At 51.7% G+C, this 17,081-nt stretch overlaps 1 protein-coding gene and 1 long non-coding RNA gene across 2 annotated transcripts; both read left to right on the forward strand.

Moving 5' to 3' along the window:
- Positions 1-1,603: 1,603 nt before the first annotated feature.
- On the forward strand, positions 1,604-10,221 carry LOC119857772 (galactose-specific lectin nattectin-like). Its single transcript, XM_038407146.2, has 6 exons — positions 1,604-1,790; positions 3,600-3,718; positions 6,502-6,648; positions 7,719-7,833; positions 8,638-8,714; positions 9,391-10,221. Exons 1-5 carry the CDS (start codon positions 1,742-1,744, stop codon positions 8,649-8,651), a joined length of 444 nt encoding a protein of 147 aa, XP_038263074.1. The 5' UTR covers positions 1,604-1,741; the 3' UTR covers positions 8,652-8,714; positions 9,391-10,221.
- Positions 10,222-12,354: 2,133 nt separating this feature from the next.
- On the forward strand, positions 12,355-16,051 carry LOC122460540. The gene is made up of 3 exons (XR_006281910.1): positions 12,355-12,478; positions 13,821-13,897; positions 15,487-16,051. It is a non-coding gene; the product is annotated as an uncharacterized LOC122460540 (long non-coding RNA).
- Positions 16,052-17,081: the final 1,030 nt, after the last annotated feature.

Consider the following 17,081-nt stretch of genomic DNA (forward strand, 5'->3'; position numbering starts at 1 on the left):
GTAGCGCAAATAGAGTAGGGGCATTAGGGGACGAGGTAAAATCATTCCACCATGAGTATCTGAAGCAAATACTCACCAGCAACCACACACCACACAACAGAACCATTAACCCAGGAACCTATCCTTGCAACAAAGCCCGTTGCCAACTCTGTCCACATATCTATTCAGGGGATACCATCATAGGGCCTAATCACATCAGCCACACTATCAGAGGCTCGTTCACCTGCGCATCTACCAATGTGATATATGCCATCATGTGCCAGCAATGCCCCTCTGCCATGTACATTGGCCAAACTGGACAGTCTCTACGTAAAAGAATGAATGGACACAAATCAGATGTCAAGAATTATAACATTCAAAAACCAGTTGGAGAACACTTCAATCTCTCTGGTCACTCGATCACAGACCTAAGAGTGGCTATACTTCAACAAAAAAGCTTCAAAAACAGACTCCAACGAGAGACTGCTGAATTGGAATTAATTTGCAAACTGGATACAATTAACTTAGGCTTGAATAGAGACTGGGAATGGATGAGTCATTACACAAAGTAAAACTATTTCCCCATGTTTCAGAGTAGCAGCCGTGTTAGTCTGTATTCGCAAAAAGAAAAGAAGTACCCGTGGCACCTTAGAGACTAACAAATTTATTAGAGCATAAGCTTTCGTGAGCTTTCGTGAGCTACAGCTCACTTCATCAAATGCATCCGATGAAGTGAGCTGTAGTTCACGAAAGCTTATGCTCTAATAAATGTGTTAGTCTCTAAGGTGCCACGGGTACTCCTTTTCTTATTTCCCCATGGTATATCTCCCCCCCACTCCACCCCCCAGCGTTCCTCTGATATTCTTGTTAACTGCTGGAATTAGCCTACCTTGCTTGTCACCATGAAAGGTTTTCCTCCTTTCCCCCCCCTGCTGCTGGTGATGGCTTATCTTAAGTGATCACTCTCCTTACAGTGTGTATGATAAACCCATTGTTTCATGTTCTCTGTGTGTGTGTATATAAATCTCTCCTCTGCTTTTTCCACCAAATGCATCCGATGAAGTGAGCTGTAGCTCACGAAAGCTTATGCTCTAATAAATTTGTTAGTCTCTAAGGTGCCACGGGTACTCCTTTTCTTTTTGCGTTTTTTAACCAGTGTGTCTACCCAATTTCTGTCCTCCCCATCCAAATTGCTCTCCCTAGTTACAAGTAGGCTGAGGGGGAATTCATCCCAGTGGGCATGATCCATTTGCACACTTCCCTTTAAGACCTGAATTTCCCACTGCCGGGCTTCTGCTTTCTCGCCTTTCCACCGGTGCAGCCACTCTGCCCTCCCCTAGTGGCAAAGAACGGAATTGCGGGATGTGGGCAGGCTATTGCTCAGGTCCCAGGGAGATTTCCTTGCGCCTTCTCTCTCCCATGTTGTCCAGTTTCCTGCCTGAAGACAACTAGTACATTTGCCCACCACAATAAAGTGAGCAGCTGTAGGGCTTACTCCACTGGCCTCCATGTGGAGAGAGGGTTAAACCAGGCTTCTGGAGCCAGAAGAGACACAGCAGGGACACAGAGAAAGGTCAGAAGAGCGGGATTTCCTGTGATGAGTCACTGCTCTGTAGGGGACTGACTCAAAAGTTCCTGCGTCCATGTATGTGTGTCCTCATTATTCCACCGTGAGCAAAGCGAGACAGCCCAACCTGAGGGGAGTCTCAGCTAGCCAGCGGGGCTGCTGGGTTTTGCCTGCTGACCCCCATCCTCAGCAGAGATGGAGCCCAGGACATCCCTCTACCTCGTGCTCATCTTCATTGCCTGGGGTGAGTTGGGTTATCCTTCCCTGCTGCTAACCCCCAGCCCAATCACAGTGTTCTTTAGGCACCACTACCTGACAGAGACAGCCTGATGGAGTCAATGGGGAGCCCCGGTCCTGGTAGAGAGATGTCTTCACTACACACCCCTTCTGCCGGCTCAGCACCAATTGCTTCCCCTTGCTGGATTTTGACAAAGAGTCTAAGGACTGAGAGGTCCACGGGGTCTGAACACTTCACTCACCCCAGCCTTGAGAGCTGGAAGGTAAAGCAGAGGGCATCTGGTTCCCTGTCTTCTCCTCTTCCTCCCACCTCTCACCCTAACCTTGAAGCTTCGTTTGTCTCCCCATCCCACTTGTGCCCTTTTCCATGCACCTCTGCCTGGAATGACCTCCCTCTTCTTGTGCACCCAGAGTTTCCCCTGTCCCACAAAGTCATCCTAACTCCTTGCTTGGGAGTAACTCCCTCTAAACATCCACAAAACTGCCTCCTTGTCCTCCTTCAAAATTTTCCCCTGCCATGACAGCTACAAAAGCTTGGCATCAGTCATGCCCCTGGCATGCTAAGACCCCTGCCCAACCTGCTGACCAATATGGTCGCATTATTTCCTTGCCCTCCTCTGTATAGCCGCAACCAGCTCTTGGCCTAGGTTGTAAGCTTTTGGGGCAGGCTGTCTGCTTGTTCTTTGTACAGTGCCTAGTGCAACGGGGTCTTGGTCCATGAAGTGGGTTCCGAGCCCCTCCCGTAATATAATATCAATATAATATAATTAATCATAATAATAAAAGCATCAGCGGGATTAATCTGCCACATAGTCAGGGCTGGCACAGGTTCAGCGCCCCCTTCTGGAGCAAAAGGGGGAAGCAGTGTGCCGACTGATTCAGGATCCCACTCTGCTCGCTGAGCAGCCCAGCTCTTCACTGCCACAAGTTAGCTCTAAATAATGTGGTTCATATTATTTTAATTTCCTTCCACCCAAAACTCTTCTCCGTTCCCTTCTTCCTCGCATCATGATGGATTCTCCAACACTGGCCATTTCAAAATCAAGATTGGATGCTTCCCGAGAGATCTGCTGTAGGAATTATTTCAGGGCAATTCTCTGGCTTGTGTTATCCAGGCAGTAACACTAGATATCACCATGGTCTCTTCTGGCCTTGGCAGCTATGAATCTTGTCTGTCACCACCTTTTATGTTTGCTCCATGTAGTTTTTAAGTAAGGGACCCCTTCTTTTTCATTCACTGTAAAGCACCAAGCAAAATGCTGCTGCTGTATTAATAATTATTGTGTATGAAAAACTACTATTGATAAATGAAGCAATCAGTGAAAATCATTAACAATTATAGCAACCCCTAGCTCACTCTTCTCCCTGCTTGAGGGTATTGATACTGCTACAGTGGTGCCACCAAATGGTGCTGTTACACACAATCTTAGCATGTGAGCCAGAGTACAATCTTGGCAGACATAGTCTTTTTAGTTTTGTAATGCAGTTTATTTTTGGTGGGCAACTGTTGCAAAGGGCAGGAGGGAATTTGTTGCTCCCTGGGAATCTGGCACTGATGGATGGGCTGAGATCCCTGAGAGAGGGGCTTGGATGTGTGCTGTTTGTGACCACCTCTGTTCCACGACTGCTGGTGCATAAAATGTAAATAAACAAGGTGCACTAAGAAACTACTCAGACTCTGTATCACTGATTTCTCCTGCAATGAGCAATTGGTGTAGTATTTACCTGCCTTTGGGACCAATGCGTGAAATATGCTGCACTGTTTTATTCTCTCTTGCATGCTTATTGCACTTGTGGTTCCTGATCTTGACACTAGGTGCCTGCTCCCAGGAGAAATGTCTCTGTGCCCGCGGCTTTTGTGCTGAAGGCTGGGTGCAGTATCAAGACTCCTGCTTTAAGGCTGTGATGGAACCGACGAAGTGGCCTGAAGCTGAGGCAAGTCTGAATGCAGGGAGGCAGCAAGGCCTAGTGGAAAGAGCCCCAGCCTGGGACATAGGAGAGCTGAATTCTATTCCCAGCACTGATTTACTGGGTGATCTAGGGCAAGTCACTCTCCTCTCTGTGCCTCAGTTTCCCAATCTATAAAATGTAAAGATACTGACTTCCTTTGTAAAGTGCTTTGAGATCTTTTAACAGTGCACGGCCTCTGCTCCTATCTTTTTCTGAGCGCACAAAGCACTTGGAGATGCTTTGCTTGGGAACACTACGTGTAGTTGATTTACAGCAGTGATCACCAACCCATCGATTATGATCGACTGGTCGATCCTGGAGCCTCTGCCAGTCAATCGCAATCTCTGGGCCGCTAAAAGTCCCATGGTACAGCAGGGCTCAGGCAGGCTGCCTGTCTTCTGTGACCCCACACTGCTTCCAGTAGCTGCTGGCACATGTCCATGGCCCCTGGGAGTGGGGGAAAGCAGCTCCGAGAACTGGCCAATGTGGCTGCGGGGGTGGTGCTTGTGGTCAGCAGCAATGCACAGAGATCCGCGGCCCTCCTCCCCCCAAGGGGCACACAGAGATGTGCCAGCAGCCACCCGCTTCCGGGAGTGGTGTGGTGCCATGGCAGGCAGGCAGCCTGCCTCAGCCCTGCTGCGCCACCTACCAGGAGCCACCTGTGGTAAGTGCCTCCTGGATGGTGCCTGCACCCTATACCCCCTCCTGCACCCGAAACCTTTGCCCCAGACAGGAGCCCCTCCTGCACCCAAACTCCCTCCCAGAGCCCGCACCCCTCAGCGTCTCCCACACCCCAACACACTGCTCAGGCTGGAGCCACCTCCTGCACCCAACTTCCCTCCCCGAACCCACACCCCTCATTGCCTCCTGCACCCCAATCCCCTGCACCAGCCCAGAGCCCCCTCCTGCACCAAACTTCCTCCCACCACCCGCACCCCTCACCCCCTCATTCACCCCAACACTCTGCCCCAGCCTGGAGCCCACTCCTGCACTCAATCTCGTGCCCAGAGATTGCACCCCTCACTCCTGCACCCAACCCCCTGCCCCAGGCTCAACCAATGCACACCCCACAGTTGAGAATGTTACACAGAATTGTGTCAATCCCTGAAGGATTTTGGATCCATAAACCACAAATGACACTAATAAAAAGTAAAACATGTCCAGTGGATTCTATGAGATTAGGTGTAGTGTGACCATATGACCCCTGCACCCAAACTCCCTCCCAGAGCTTGCACCCCTCATTCCTGCACCCCAACCCCCTGCCCCACGCTCAGCCTAGAGCCCCCTCCCACACTCGGAACCCCTCCGCCGCAGTCCAGAGTCTGCACCCCCTCCTGCACTGCACCCCAACCCCCTGCCCCAGCCTGATGAAAGTGAGTGAGGGTTGGGGAGAGCAAGCAACGAAGTGAGGAGGGGATGGAGTGAGCAGGATGGAGCCTCGGGGAAGGGGTGGAGTTAATCCGGGGTTGATCTTAAATTCAAAAAGGGATCTTGTGTGTAAAAAGCTTGGAGACCACTGATTTACAGTGTTCCCTCCTCACCTTTTCAGCAGAGTGCAGCACCTTAGCTGCAATAGCACATAATCCTCAGCCCCTTAGAGCAAGGACTGGAGAGGGAGGAGTGCTCTCCCACAGAGACCTTACCTGGGACTAATGCTAAGGGTACATCTACACTACCATTAAAAACCCCACTGCAGTGTCTGAGCCAAGGTCAGCTGACTCGGGCTCGCAAGACAAAAAATAGCTTTGTAGCTGTCGGGACTTGGAATGGAGTCCGAGCTCTGAAACCTTCCCCCCTTGGGAACCTGAATGTCTATACTGCAATTTATAGCCCCGTAGCCCAAGCCCCAGGAGTCTAAGTCAGCTGAGCTGGGCCAGCCATGGGCCATACTGCAGGTCTTTGACTGCAGCGCAGACACTCTCCCTTGGCACTTCCTTCCTGGGCAAATGGACTCATTAGCCCTGTCTGTCCGCAGCCCGTCTCTGATCTGTCAATTAGGCACAGCTTCGCCCCTCTGGTTTACTCTGGGGCTAGTTAATTGGTGCTCCCGTGGTCAGAGGGCTGGTGCAGCTGCTGTCGCCCAGCACTCTGGCCCAGATCGGCTGATGAGAAGCACTTTACAAGAGCTAGGGAGTATTAACAGCCGGGTTTATTTGCTGAGCGGGGAGAGAGGTAGGGGACACAAAATGCTCTCGAGGGCATATGCTGGGAGGGCCACAGGCGCCTGAACCATGGCCCCACCCCCAGACTGCCCCTTCCCCAGAGGCCCTGCCCCTTCCCCCCAGGTCATGTCCACATGCCGCCTCTTCCCTCAAAGCCCAGCTCCCACATTGCCTCTTCCCCCCACTTTTAAAAATGGGGAGCTATGGCCTGTTGCCCCCCCCCCATTCTGGCACCCCAGGCTACACTCAAAATGCTATAATGGCACAACTTCAGCTGTACTGCTGTAGCATAGACACTTACTACAGCCACGGGAGGGGTGCTTTTGTCCCTGTAGCATATGGACAAGTCCCCTCCCTGTGGCGGAAACCAAGGTCTGAGAAGCTACGAGACTTGCCCAAGGCCACCTGGTGAGTCTGTGGCAGAACTGGGAATTCAGCCCATCTCTCTTCATGGCTAGCCCACTGCCTCAATGACCGGACCACCCCCCTTCTCTAGGGCCCTGACGCACTGATGTCAGTGAGCGTTTTTTCATTGATTTCTCAGCGTTTTGGGTCAGGTGTGCAGGTTGCAGCCTTGTGTGATTTGTCCTTGCGGTGCCTTTTCAGGTGGCGTGTCAAAGCCTTGGCAGGAACTCCCATCTGGCCTCCATCCACAGCGCAGAGGAAAATGACTTCAACTTTCACCTGATGGGCAAGCTGCTGGATTACACTAAAGGGCAGGCCTACTGGATCGGCGCACACGACACTTTCAAGGTAGCTCCTGCCTCACCCGTCTGGCACAACCCACGATCAGAGCAATTGCCAGGGGCGGAGGGTCAGACTGGCCTTTCCACTTATACCAGGGGACATCAGTGGGGTTGAGGGCAAAATTTGGCTTTCTGTGTCTAAAGTTGTGGGCTTGTTATTTCAATCTGAAGTAGAGCAATGAGGGTTTTCCTGGATTAAGTCCCAGGAGTCCTCAGTTCTATTCCTGGCTCTGCCGCTGGGGTGGATTTAGGCAAGTCACAGCCTCGCCTTGTGCCTCAGTTTCCCCATCTGTAAAATTAGGATAACACTACTGACCGGCTCTGTAAAGTGTTTTGAGCTCTGCTAATGAAAAGTGCTAGAGAAGAGGTAGGTGTTACTGTTCCTGAGTTGCAAAGCATGCTGGGATACAGGGTGTAGAAAAGGTGCAATGGACACTACAGCTGTTTTGTCTCCACCGCACTCCGGCTGATGTTCACTCTCTAAGAACCAGACCCTGCCATCTGAGCTTGCAGGAGAGCTGGGGCTGGGCATGGCATGGCTGCTGCATGTGGGGAAGATGTGTTGGGATCTGGTGGAGGCTGGTGCGATCCCAAAGTGGAGGTGACACTGGCATGCAATGGTGGACGCAGTGCCAGCTTAGGGCTGCTGGTGAGGGTTATAACAGAGCTGATTCCAAGCCAGGTTGGCGCTGCTCGCTCTGCCAGCCCGACAGGCAGAAGGATGGCCCAGCGCTTAGGGCAGCGCAAGGGGACTTGAGAGTCCTGGGTTCAGTTCCTCGGTCTGCCACTGTCTCCCTGTGTGATCTTGGTGCAGTCACTTAATCTACCCTGTGCTGAGTTCCCCTATCCGTAACATGGGGAGGACCCTTCCCCACTCCCCGGGGTGGTGTGAGGCTGACTCTGGCTGTGCTGGAGAGGGCTGCAGTGAGGAAAGACATGGAGACACCTAGAGAAGGGACCTCCACAGCTGGGATATTAGGGACAGCTGAGGTGCTAGAGACAATGCTGATTCTTGAGTGGCTATTGCTCCACTCCTGGCTCCCGGTTCAGTCACTAACACCATCATCCTTTCTCTAGGAGGGGTCTTTCATGTGGACGGATGGTTCCAAATACAATTTCAAGACATTTCCTGCAGACCAGCCTGATGGCCTCCCGGGAGAAAACTACCTGGGCTCCTATATCCTGGAAAATGGTGGGAGCTTTGTCCTGGGGTGGTGTGTGTGGGGTGGGGGGGGGGAAGCGGGGGCAGATACTTGGTGGCTCTGTTTGGTCAGGGCTGGCTCATTATCTCAACCCCCTGACTCTCACCAGAAGATCATCGCCCAGATTCAGTTCCTGCTGGTTGGCTGGACCACCCGATCAAATCATTGAGCTGTCTGGTTTGGTCCCCTGCTCCTGCCCGAGCAGTTCAGTCCACTGACCTCTGCCTCTGACTAGGGCTTACGCCAAATGCTTGGGAGGAAGACAACCCCTGCCTCTCCACTCCCAAGACCACCCCAATCCAAACAAAAGCCCTCCTTAGTGCCTGGCCAGTTTCCTGGGGAGAGCCCTCCCCAATACACCCCGACCAGTGATCAGCACATGCACATAAGCCTGAGGACTGACAACTCCAGTGCATTGTGACCCACTTTCAAAGTGAACTCCACAAATGGAACAGTGTGTGATCACCTCGGGCTGGGATCAGCTCCGGCCTGCCCCATGTGCCGACAGGTATACCAGAGCTACATGGGTGCAAAGAGAGCTTTACACCCAATTTGCACTGGAGAAATTGACGACCCAAGATGCAAGGCATCAATGGATCAGGGCAAAGTTGTTCTCAGCTTTTCTTTTCATGCCTCATCTAAGTTCCTCTATCTATCTATATATCTAATCACCCCAGTCATGACCCAACAGATGCCTGCACAGGTAGAGTGGTTACATTAGCGCTTACATGCAGACGACTTTCCAGCGGGCGGTTTGTTCCTGGTTTTATTCCTTCTGATTTCATCTCTTTCAGGCTTCGTCACCTGACCTGAACGACTATAGCGCCCGCTGGTCCTTCCCGTTGGTTTGCAAATACACCCTGCGGAACAGGTACCATCCAGCTTTGCTCCCATCAGAGCGGGCTATTCTCCAGACAGGCAAACTCTAGCAGTGGCTGAAGGTGTCCCGGTGACTGTTCGGGCACCCACGGGGCCCTGTTATTTATACTGCAGTTGTGCTCAGACTGTGCCAGCCACTGTACAAACACGTAGGAAGACACAGTCTGTCCCAGTGAGCTCCACATACAGTGATGGCAGTGTCCTGCTTGTATACCGCCTGCTCGGGAAGAGACATCCCTAGGGAGCTTAGTCTCCAGGGCTCCTCTGGCCCATGGGTGGGTGACTCCTGTGAGACAGGCACCAACCTCCCAGGCTGAGATCCTCCAGCTGAGGCAGGAGCCACTAAACAGCCTTCAAACAGGAGCATCTTTAGTTACTGCTGACCTGAAACTGGCCATACTGGCATTAGAGCCTCAAATGAGAAAGGCCCCGTATCCCCTTCCCTGACCCCCCTAAACCCGCCAGGACCACTGCCCTGGGGCCATGTTGGAGCTAGCACCCCCTACAGGTCAAAGGCCCCATGTCCCATTTCCCATCCCCTGAGCCAGCACCCTGGGGCCAGATCAGAACTGGCGTCCCTAGAGAGGAAAGGTCCCATTCACATCTGAGCACCACAACCAACAGCTTTTTCTCTTCCTCTTTTGCATGGGCAATGCCTGTTCCCACAGCTTCAAGGACCTCTCCTGGTAACAGGACGTGGTGGAAGACGCGGCCTGTATCCTGCAGTGGAGGCTGCATCACCTTCCTATGCTGTAGCTTCACATCTGGAACCAATTACCGCTGTGTCCTTATCCCGTCTTTTGTGTCCTTGGTAGAACTGGGCAAATAACAGGTTTTGGGGTTTGCTGGGAATTCTGAAAAATTGGGGGGGGGTAAATGTTTAAAAAAATATTCTGCAAATGGAGAAGTGGGGGAATCATTTAGCACCAGATGAAAATTTTGTTTTGATTGTGACCATTTAAAAACTTTGTTTGTTTGTTTGTCTGTAATCAAACTAAAGGCCATTTCAAAAGGAAAAGTAGTTTCAGACCAAACATGCAAATGTTTAGATTTGTTCTGGGTTGGTTTTTAGTTTTGACAGATACACTTTAGTGAAGTCAAAACAATTCACCAAATGGTTCGGTTTCACCAAACCTGCATTTTTCACCGGAAAAGGGGCTGGTCTGAAAAATGTCACCCAACTGGATTCCCCTTCGGTCCCAGCTGGCGGGCTCCTGCTGGGAACCACTTTCCAATGGGAACCCGCAGCAGGCCTGAGGCAGGGGGAACAAGAGTCACAGTCTCTTTGGACTCCAGAGCCACCCAGCTGTACACTGCGCTCTCACTGGCATGGCATCATTCGGCGATTCTGCCGATACAAGCTTAGCGAGCTCCCTGCTCCCATCCCTGCTTGTCTTTCTCCCTCCCCTTCCTCCTGCTTTATGCATGTACCTGGTCATTCATAGAAACGTTCTGGGCCAAAACAAAATGATCAATAAAAAAGCTGCGCGCCCAGAGAACGAATGTAGTAGTCATTGTATAGTGCCTGCCACAGTGAGGTCCTGTCCATGGGTGGGGCGCCCAGATGCTACCGTAATACATCTAATAATGTGCAGCGCCTGCACAGTGGGTCCTGTCCAGGACTGGATCTCCCAGGTGATCTCTCGTCATACACCTAATAATGTACCACACCTGGCACAATGGGTCCTGTCCCTGACTGGGGCTCCCAGGTACTACTGTAATACACCTAATAATGTGCAATGCCTGGCACAATGGGGTCCTGGTCCATGACTGGGGCGCTTGGGTGCTACCATAATACACCTAATAAATAATAATGCCTGTGACAATGTAGAGCCTGTAAGGCTCAGTTCTGCTCCTGAATGGTTGATGTTTTTAACCCCCAAAGTGAGGTGGTGTGGCGGGGAGGAAAGGGCAGTGACCAGTGGGGAAAGATTTATAAAACCACAGCAGCTTTGCCAGGTGGAACACTTGCTCGCAGCGTTGCTTGGGGATAAGCCAGGCTTCCAGATTTCCTCTTGACTCTGAGATTTCAAGGGACAGGGCGATTTCTACCCTCTCCCCCAGCTGAATTTCCCATCTCAAGTCACCAACACGACCCAACGGGGCTCTGCTGAATCCCCAAGGTGGAATTGCTCTGGCAAGCGTTGGGCTGTGTCCACTCTTGACCATAACCACAATGGACTGAACCCCAGGGCCCTTATCCAGCCGGTGACACTGGGGCATTTGCCTGGCTAAGGGATGTGTGAAATCTGCAGGCCCAACCTTACAGCCTCATGTTACAAGGTGCCTCGTATGGAGATTCTTCTTCTGCGGGGAGGCAGCGTTTACTCCATGGCAGAAAAATGAGGGGTTCATCCCCCTCAGCCCACCTGGATCCCCACCTGCATCAGGCCATTGGAAGACTGAGGCTGACTTGATGGCAGCCTTTACCTTCTGCCCAGGGGAGAACAGCCCAGGTACCGACGGGGTCTCTAACCTGGTGGAGAAAGGCAGCACAAGAACAACAGCTGGAAGGTTAAAGCCAGACACACCTGAGTTAGAAACAAGGCATGGATGTTTGCCAGGCTGGGTCAGTAACCCTGGGCACAGCCTGCCAAGGGAGCGGGGGCTTCAAACTCAGTCGGGAGGCCTTGGGGGAAAACGCTTCAGCCAGACACTTGTTACTGGGCACAAGGCAGGGGGAAATGGGTGAACTTTGAGGGCTGTGATATACAGGAGTTCAGACTTCATGATCTAATGGTCCCTTTAGGCCTTAAACTCCATGAGTCTCTGCAAGGCACTGCACACTCAGGCTCGCCAGGTAGGTCTGTGCTGGATCTTAGGCTCCTATGGCTCTTCTCCAGGCCCCTGACAGCCAGCAGAGGGACACCTCAACCAACATCTACCCCACAAGGGGCACCTCAGGAAAATCAGTGCGGTCTCTGGAGCAGTCTCCAGGAAGCCAGTGGGGGGTGATTTGTGCCCCCTGTGACAAGGTGTGACTCACCACAGTGGCACCTCTTGCTGGCAGGTTGGTGCACCTTCTCCCAATGGTGCTTTGCCTGCCATCACATCTGCTCTCGGGTCCATCTCATGGCAGAAGGACCGGGGTATCCTCTGAGTCATGATCTGTGCTCCCCCCTTCTCAGGGCCCGGCAGTCAGCTGTTCAGTCACTTCCCCAGTGGTGAGTGGGGGGACTCAGACCCTGAATGTAAAGTTGCTGGGGGACCCAGTGGGGCAAGTGAAAGATAAACTAGCCAATGCAAAGGGCAGAGGGAGACCTAGCATACCAGAGGGGAAAGTTTAGCGATGATGTGCAGGACCAGGAAGACATGTGTCCCCTGTTGAGGGAGGCAGAAAGAGAAAGGGATGAGCTATGGATGCAGCTTAGGCAGCTACAGGGTAGGAGACACCCAACCCCCTGAGGGATGCAGTCTTGAGGGGGATGGTTTGTGATGGGTGTCTACCACACACACTGTAAAAGGGGTTAATCCTGCATGCGAGCAGTGGATGTGAGTCCTCCAATCAGCCTAGAGAGGCTGCATTGGGTGCAGGCAACCCTGGGAAGGGCTGCAGGGAGTGACCAATCAGGGTCCAGCAGGCTCACATAAAAGAAGCCCCTGGGCCAGAGGTGGTCAGTGGCTGCTGGGAGCTTGAGGAGTAAGGAGTGTGTCTCTAGCAGGTGGAGAGCTCTCTGGCACCATGGACAGAGCAGTGCTGGCAGGGACCGGGGGACTCTCAGCTGGCTGCTAGGACTGAGGTGCTGTGGCCCTGAGGTTAGGGGGAAGAAGGTGCTGGGGTTGTGGGGAAGTGGCTCTGGAAAATGTGCTGAGCAGTTGGTTGGGATGCAGTGTGTGGCTGCTATCTACAGGGTCCCTGGGCTGGGACCAGGAGTAGTGGGTGGGTGGGCCTGGGTCTCCCCTCCCTGCCACTGGGGAAGTGACTGGCCTGTTAGGTGGGAATACTAACCCCCTTCATTAGAAGGGGGAACACGGCTGGTGACATGGCTGGAGGGCTGAGTTGCAAAGAGGGTGCTGTGGTACCTGAGGTGGTGAGGGGGGTTGCAGGCAGATGCAGTGACAGTGTGCAAGCTGCAGATGGGGGGGGGGGGGTTGGCTTTGAGCTCCTCCCTAGCATGACCAGGAGGAGGCGCCAGTCTGGTGATGCACCCTGTGACACCCCATCCCAGAGACAGCATCCCTCCAAGGGCTTGTCGCTTTGCATCCTTCTACCCTAGTGTGTCGGTAGCTGTGCTGGACACCCGTAGCCTTGTGCTTTGCTGTCCTGTTCTGGGTGCCTAGCTCCTGCTGTGTTTGCCTCAGACAGGCTGCCAGCCAGCCTCACCTGGGACTTGGGCCCTTCCTGGCCGTGCAGGATTGGGTGGCCCAGTGTTTGCAGGGCTGGCTCGGTGCTGGGAAACGAATGGCAGTGATTCCCCCGGGGGCTGTGGCACTCACCACAAAGCATCAGCCCAGAGTGACAGGCCAGGGGCAATGCCCCACTAAAGGCTGTGGCCACAAACTCTTTGGAGGAAGAAATTGCACCACAGTTGTGGATGTTCATTTTACCAGGGTTGGCCCTTTGGCCTGAGCCATTAGCTGATGTCTAGGGCCTTGACTCGTCTCCTGGACTGCCCATGGAGAAAGAAACAAGTTTATTCTTTGGTGGCATCTTGTGCATCTCCAAAGAATGGGGACACAGGCCTGACAGCAGCAGGCAGCTTCATTGCTAGAAATCCCCATGCCTGCCTCTCCAACGGGCTCTCTGCCCAAGAAGCCCAGCAGGCCCTTCCTCTCGGGACCATGCTCACATCTGCTTCTTCTGGCTTCCTCTGTCTCCAGCACACACAGTCTTCTAAACCAATTACCCAGCCCTTGTGTTTGCAACTGGGGAAACCCCCTTGTCACAGGGACTGATCAGCTGCCTCCTGATTGGGTTTGAGAGGGCACCTGGGCCCTAGGCCAGTCCACTGGAAGCTGCCTGAGGAGGAAAGGAGAGGCCCAGGAGCAGCAGGGGAGAGCTGCCAGAGAGCGAGAGGAGCAACAATACTGAACTCTGGGCATTGAGGGTGTAGCATTTTCCAGCCAAACCTGATTTCAGTTTCTGCACTTCCTCCAGCTGTCAGGCTACTCAGAATCATTCCCACCAATTGCCTCCAGCTGACCACTGTTGTGCACAGTGAAGAGCACACGGAAGTGTGGGGAAAATATAAGTATTTTTAAGAAGGCCAAGAGAAAAAAGGGGCTGTTCTATTATGTGGCCTAGTGGATGGTGCTGTGGACTGGCATTCAGGAGATATGGCTTCTCTTCCTGGCTCTGCTGCAACATCTTGGGCAGTTCATATCCCCTCTCTGAGCCTCAGTTTCCCATCTGTGAAAGGGGGATGCTAATTAGTTTGTGAAATGCTTTGAAGTCTCCTGATGAAAAGTGCACTGGAAACACTAGGGATGACTAATCTGGTCTATAGCCTTAACTACAGAGCTCGGTCCCAGCTCTCAGGTGGTAAGGTGATGTTGTAGATGACTGTGGAATTACAGGCTGTGATGCAATCATGCAAATACCCAAGGAATCAGAGTTAAAATTGTGCAGAGTCTATTAGCTTTGTCATCTGCTGCCTTGTCAGCCCTCAATCTTAATGCAGTATTTTTTTAATGGAATAAATAAAATACATTTCCCCATTAGGCCAATCCTGTGGAATGCTCCCTGGGGATTAGGGAGATGCAAGAAATGAGTAAAACAAATGGTGCTTGTATCCTGAAAGCTTTGGATTTCATCAGATATTGTTCTGTTTCTGGTCTGTCCTTGTCATCCAGATCAGACAAGGCTCCCTTTGTATATTTCTTCACGCTTCGCAGCCTTAATTTCCAACACGGGTTGAGCTGTGACAGCCACAGTCAGAAAAATGAAGAGAGGTCTCAGTGCCTTTATCTACACACCCTGCCCTTATCCTATTTCTAATATTGTTCAATTGTTTGTGACTCCACAATTATAGAACATCATAAATTGAGTCCTACCAAATTCACAGCCATGAAAAACATGTCACAGATTGTGAAATCTGGTCTCCCTGTGAAATCTGGCTATTGGCGAGGGAGGGGGGGGGGTGTCATGATATTGCCACCCTTACTTCTGTGCTGCCTTCAGCTGGGTGGTCGGAGAGCAACAGCTGCTGGCCAGGCATCCAGCTCTGAAGGCAGCACTGAAGTAAGGGTAACATGGTAGGGTATTGGGGTTCTAACTCTGAATTTTAGCAAAAAGAAAAGGAGTACTTGTGGCACCTTAGAGACTAACAAATCCGATGAAGTGAGCTGTAGCTCATGAAAGCTTATGCTCTAAAAATTTGTTAGTCTCTAAGGTGCCACAAGTACTCCTTTTCTTTTTGCGAATACAGACTAACACGGCTGCTACTCTGAAACCTGAATTTTAGCAGACATCCTTATCCAGGGCGACTTACAAACACTACAGTTGTACAGTACAATACTTGCATATCTACTGTAGGAACACATCCACAAAATTTACTATTTATGCTGTAATCAACTTGTGAAAAATGTGATTTCTCCACAATGTCAGTAGACCTTAATCATAAGTAAAGCTGTATTGTTACCAGTGTAATGATCTGTACCTGTAGGGTGGTATTTGGACATTAGATGTCTATATGCACTTTATAGAGTTCCAAATGGGGTGTGGGTCCTAGTAAACAACAGTAACAAAACCGGAATTCACAGCAGGTGGAAGCCAATTTGTTTGGCACGAGTTGTGGCAGTTTTTTCTGTTTATGAATAGTTAGAAGGCCATGGATCACAACCACCTCTAGAAGGAGCTATTGTACTAATTTAGCATAGTCCTGCTTTGTGCTACCAATGACACATCCCTGCACTGGTCTTCCACTTTGGGAGACCTGAGAAAGAAGCTGCAGCTGGGCTCGTGAGGCGAGCTTAGTCGGTGCCCTCATTTCTGGATGGGGATTAAAAACCAAGGCGTGATTCCTGCTGCCTTTGTCTTGCCAGTCCATGTCCTCTCTCACTCTCTTCCAGTTTAAGCACAATACAGCTGCTGCAGCTCTCCACAGCCAATCGTGGAGATGGATCTATGCCCTTTACATGCAAGATCAGGCTGGAAAATGCCTCCAAGGACTGCAAGGAACCTACAGGCTCTAATAGCTGAATTGCTATGTAGCAAGGTACTTAGGCCCACATCTTCACAGATACTTCAGTGCCCAATTCCCATTGTTTTTAATGTGAGTTAAGTACCTAAAAATACCTTTGAAGATCTAGGCCTTAGAATATCATCCATCCCTAGGCCTAGAAGCTGCTGTGTCCTTTGCTTAGGAGATCAATGGAGTTTTTTTTGTGGTATTTGACTCTGCAGTGTAATCCCGGTTGCAGCTGTTTTTTACCTACAGACGGGCCTGGGTTCAAGCCTCACTATGGAACTAGCTGAGCCCTGGTGCCAAAGTTTCAGAGTAGCAGCCGTGTTAGTCTGTATTCGCAAAAAGAAAAGGAGGACTTGTGGCACCTTAGAGACTAACAAATTTATTAGAGCATATGCTCTAATAAATTTGTTAGTCTCTAAGGTGCCACAAGTACTCCTTTTCTGGTGCCAAAGTGTAAAAGCCAATGCAAGTTTCTGGGCTGATTTTATGTCACTGTGGGGAGCCTATGTTAGTGCCTACCCCTCTTCTCAGCCATCTTGCTTCCCAGAAGCTCTTTCCCAGTGAATTGCAAAGGGTTACTGTGTGGCCTAGGGCACTAGATTGTGGCTGGAGAGACCTGGTTCTATGTCATTGGCTTTCTGGCCTGGGGTACGTCACTTCGCTTCTTTAGTGTGTCGGTTTCCTCATGTGTAGCACAGGGAGAATGATGCTGACCTGCTCCGGGAAGCGCTTTGAGATCTGCTGATGGTCAATATGCTATTGGGATCCCTGGCCTGTACTGCCACCCTGTGGCTACTGGCACTCTGGATTCCCTAGCAAGTCCACCAGGGATCCTCATGAATGTAGCATGGTTACCCATCTGCCTCACCTGCCCCCCAAGCTGGGGCTGCACCCTGCCCCCCCCATTGGCATGAGTGCACCAGCTGTGTGTCAGCAGGGACTATAAGATGGGGCACAGGTATTCTGTGCCCTTTGGGGGGCTCTTCAACTGCAAGACAGGGAACCCCCTTGTGGGGGCCCACCAGGGGACCATGGATGACCCCTACCTGAAACGCTGCCTTGTGGGATTCAGCCAGCACCTGGCTCTGATCAGCAACAGCTGCCAAGTGGAGTACTGCGTCCAGTCTGGGATCTTCACCGGAGGGGCCCTGCCCCCGGCGCAGCTCCCTCCCTATATTTGCCATGACCCTGGTGGGCACGGACACAGTCCTGGTGACCAATGCCAATGG

Source organism: Dermochelys coriacea, chromosome 6 (genome assembly GCF_009764565.3).
Source record: "Dermochelys coriacea isolate rDerCor1 chromosome 6, rDerCor1.pri.v4, whole genome shotgun sequence".
In the NCBI taxonomy this organism is placed as follows: Eukaryota; Metazoa; Chordata; order Testudines; family Dermochelyidae; genus Dermochelys; species Dermochelys coriacea.

What these genes read in the sequence shown, in the direction of transcription:
- LOC119857772 (XM_038407146.2), top strand. Translation starts at nt 1,742, where the DNA reads ATGGAGCCCAGGACATCCCTCTACCTCGTGCTCATCTTCATTGCCTGG. An exon ending in GCTCATCTTCATTGCCTGGG is followed by an intron (nt 1,791 to 3,599) that starts GTGAGTTGGGTT and finishes TCTTGACACTAG; the next exon opens with GTGCCTGCTCCCAGGAGAAA. An exon ending in CGAAGTGGCCTGAAGCTGAG is followed by an intron (nt 3,719 to 6,501) that starts GCAAGTCTGAAT and finishes GTGCCTTTTCAG; the next exon opens with GTGGCGTGTCAAAGCCTTGG.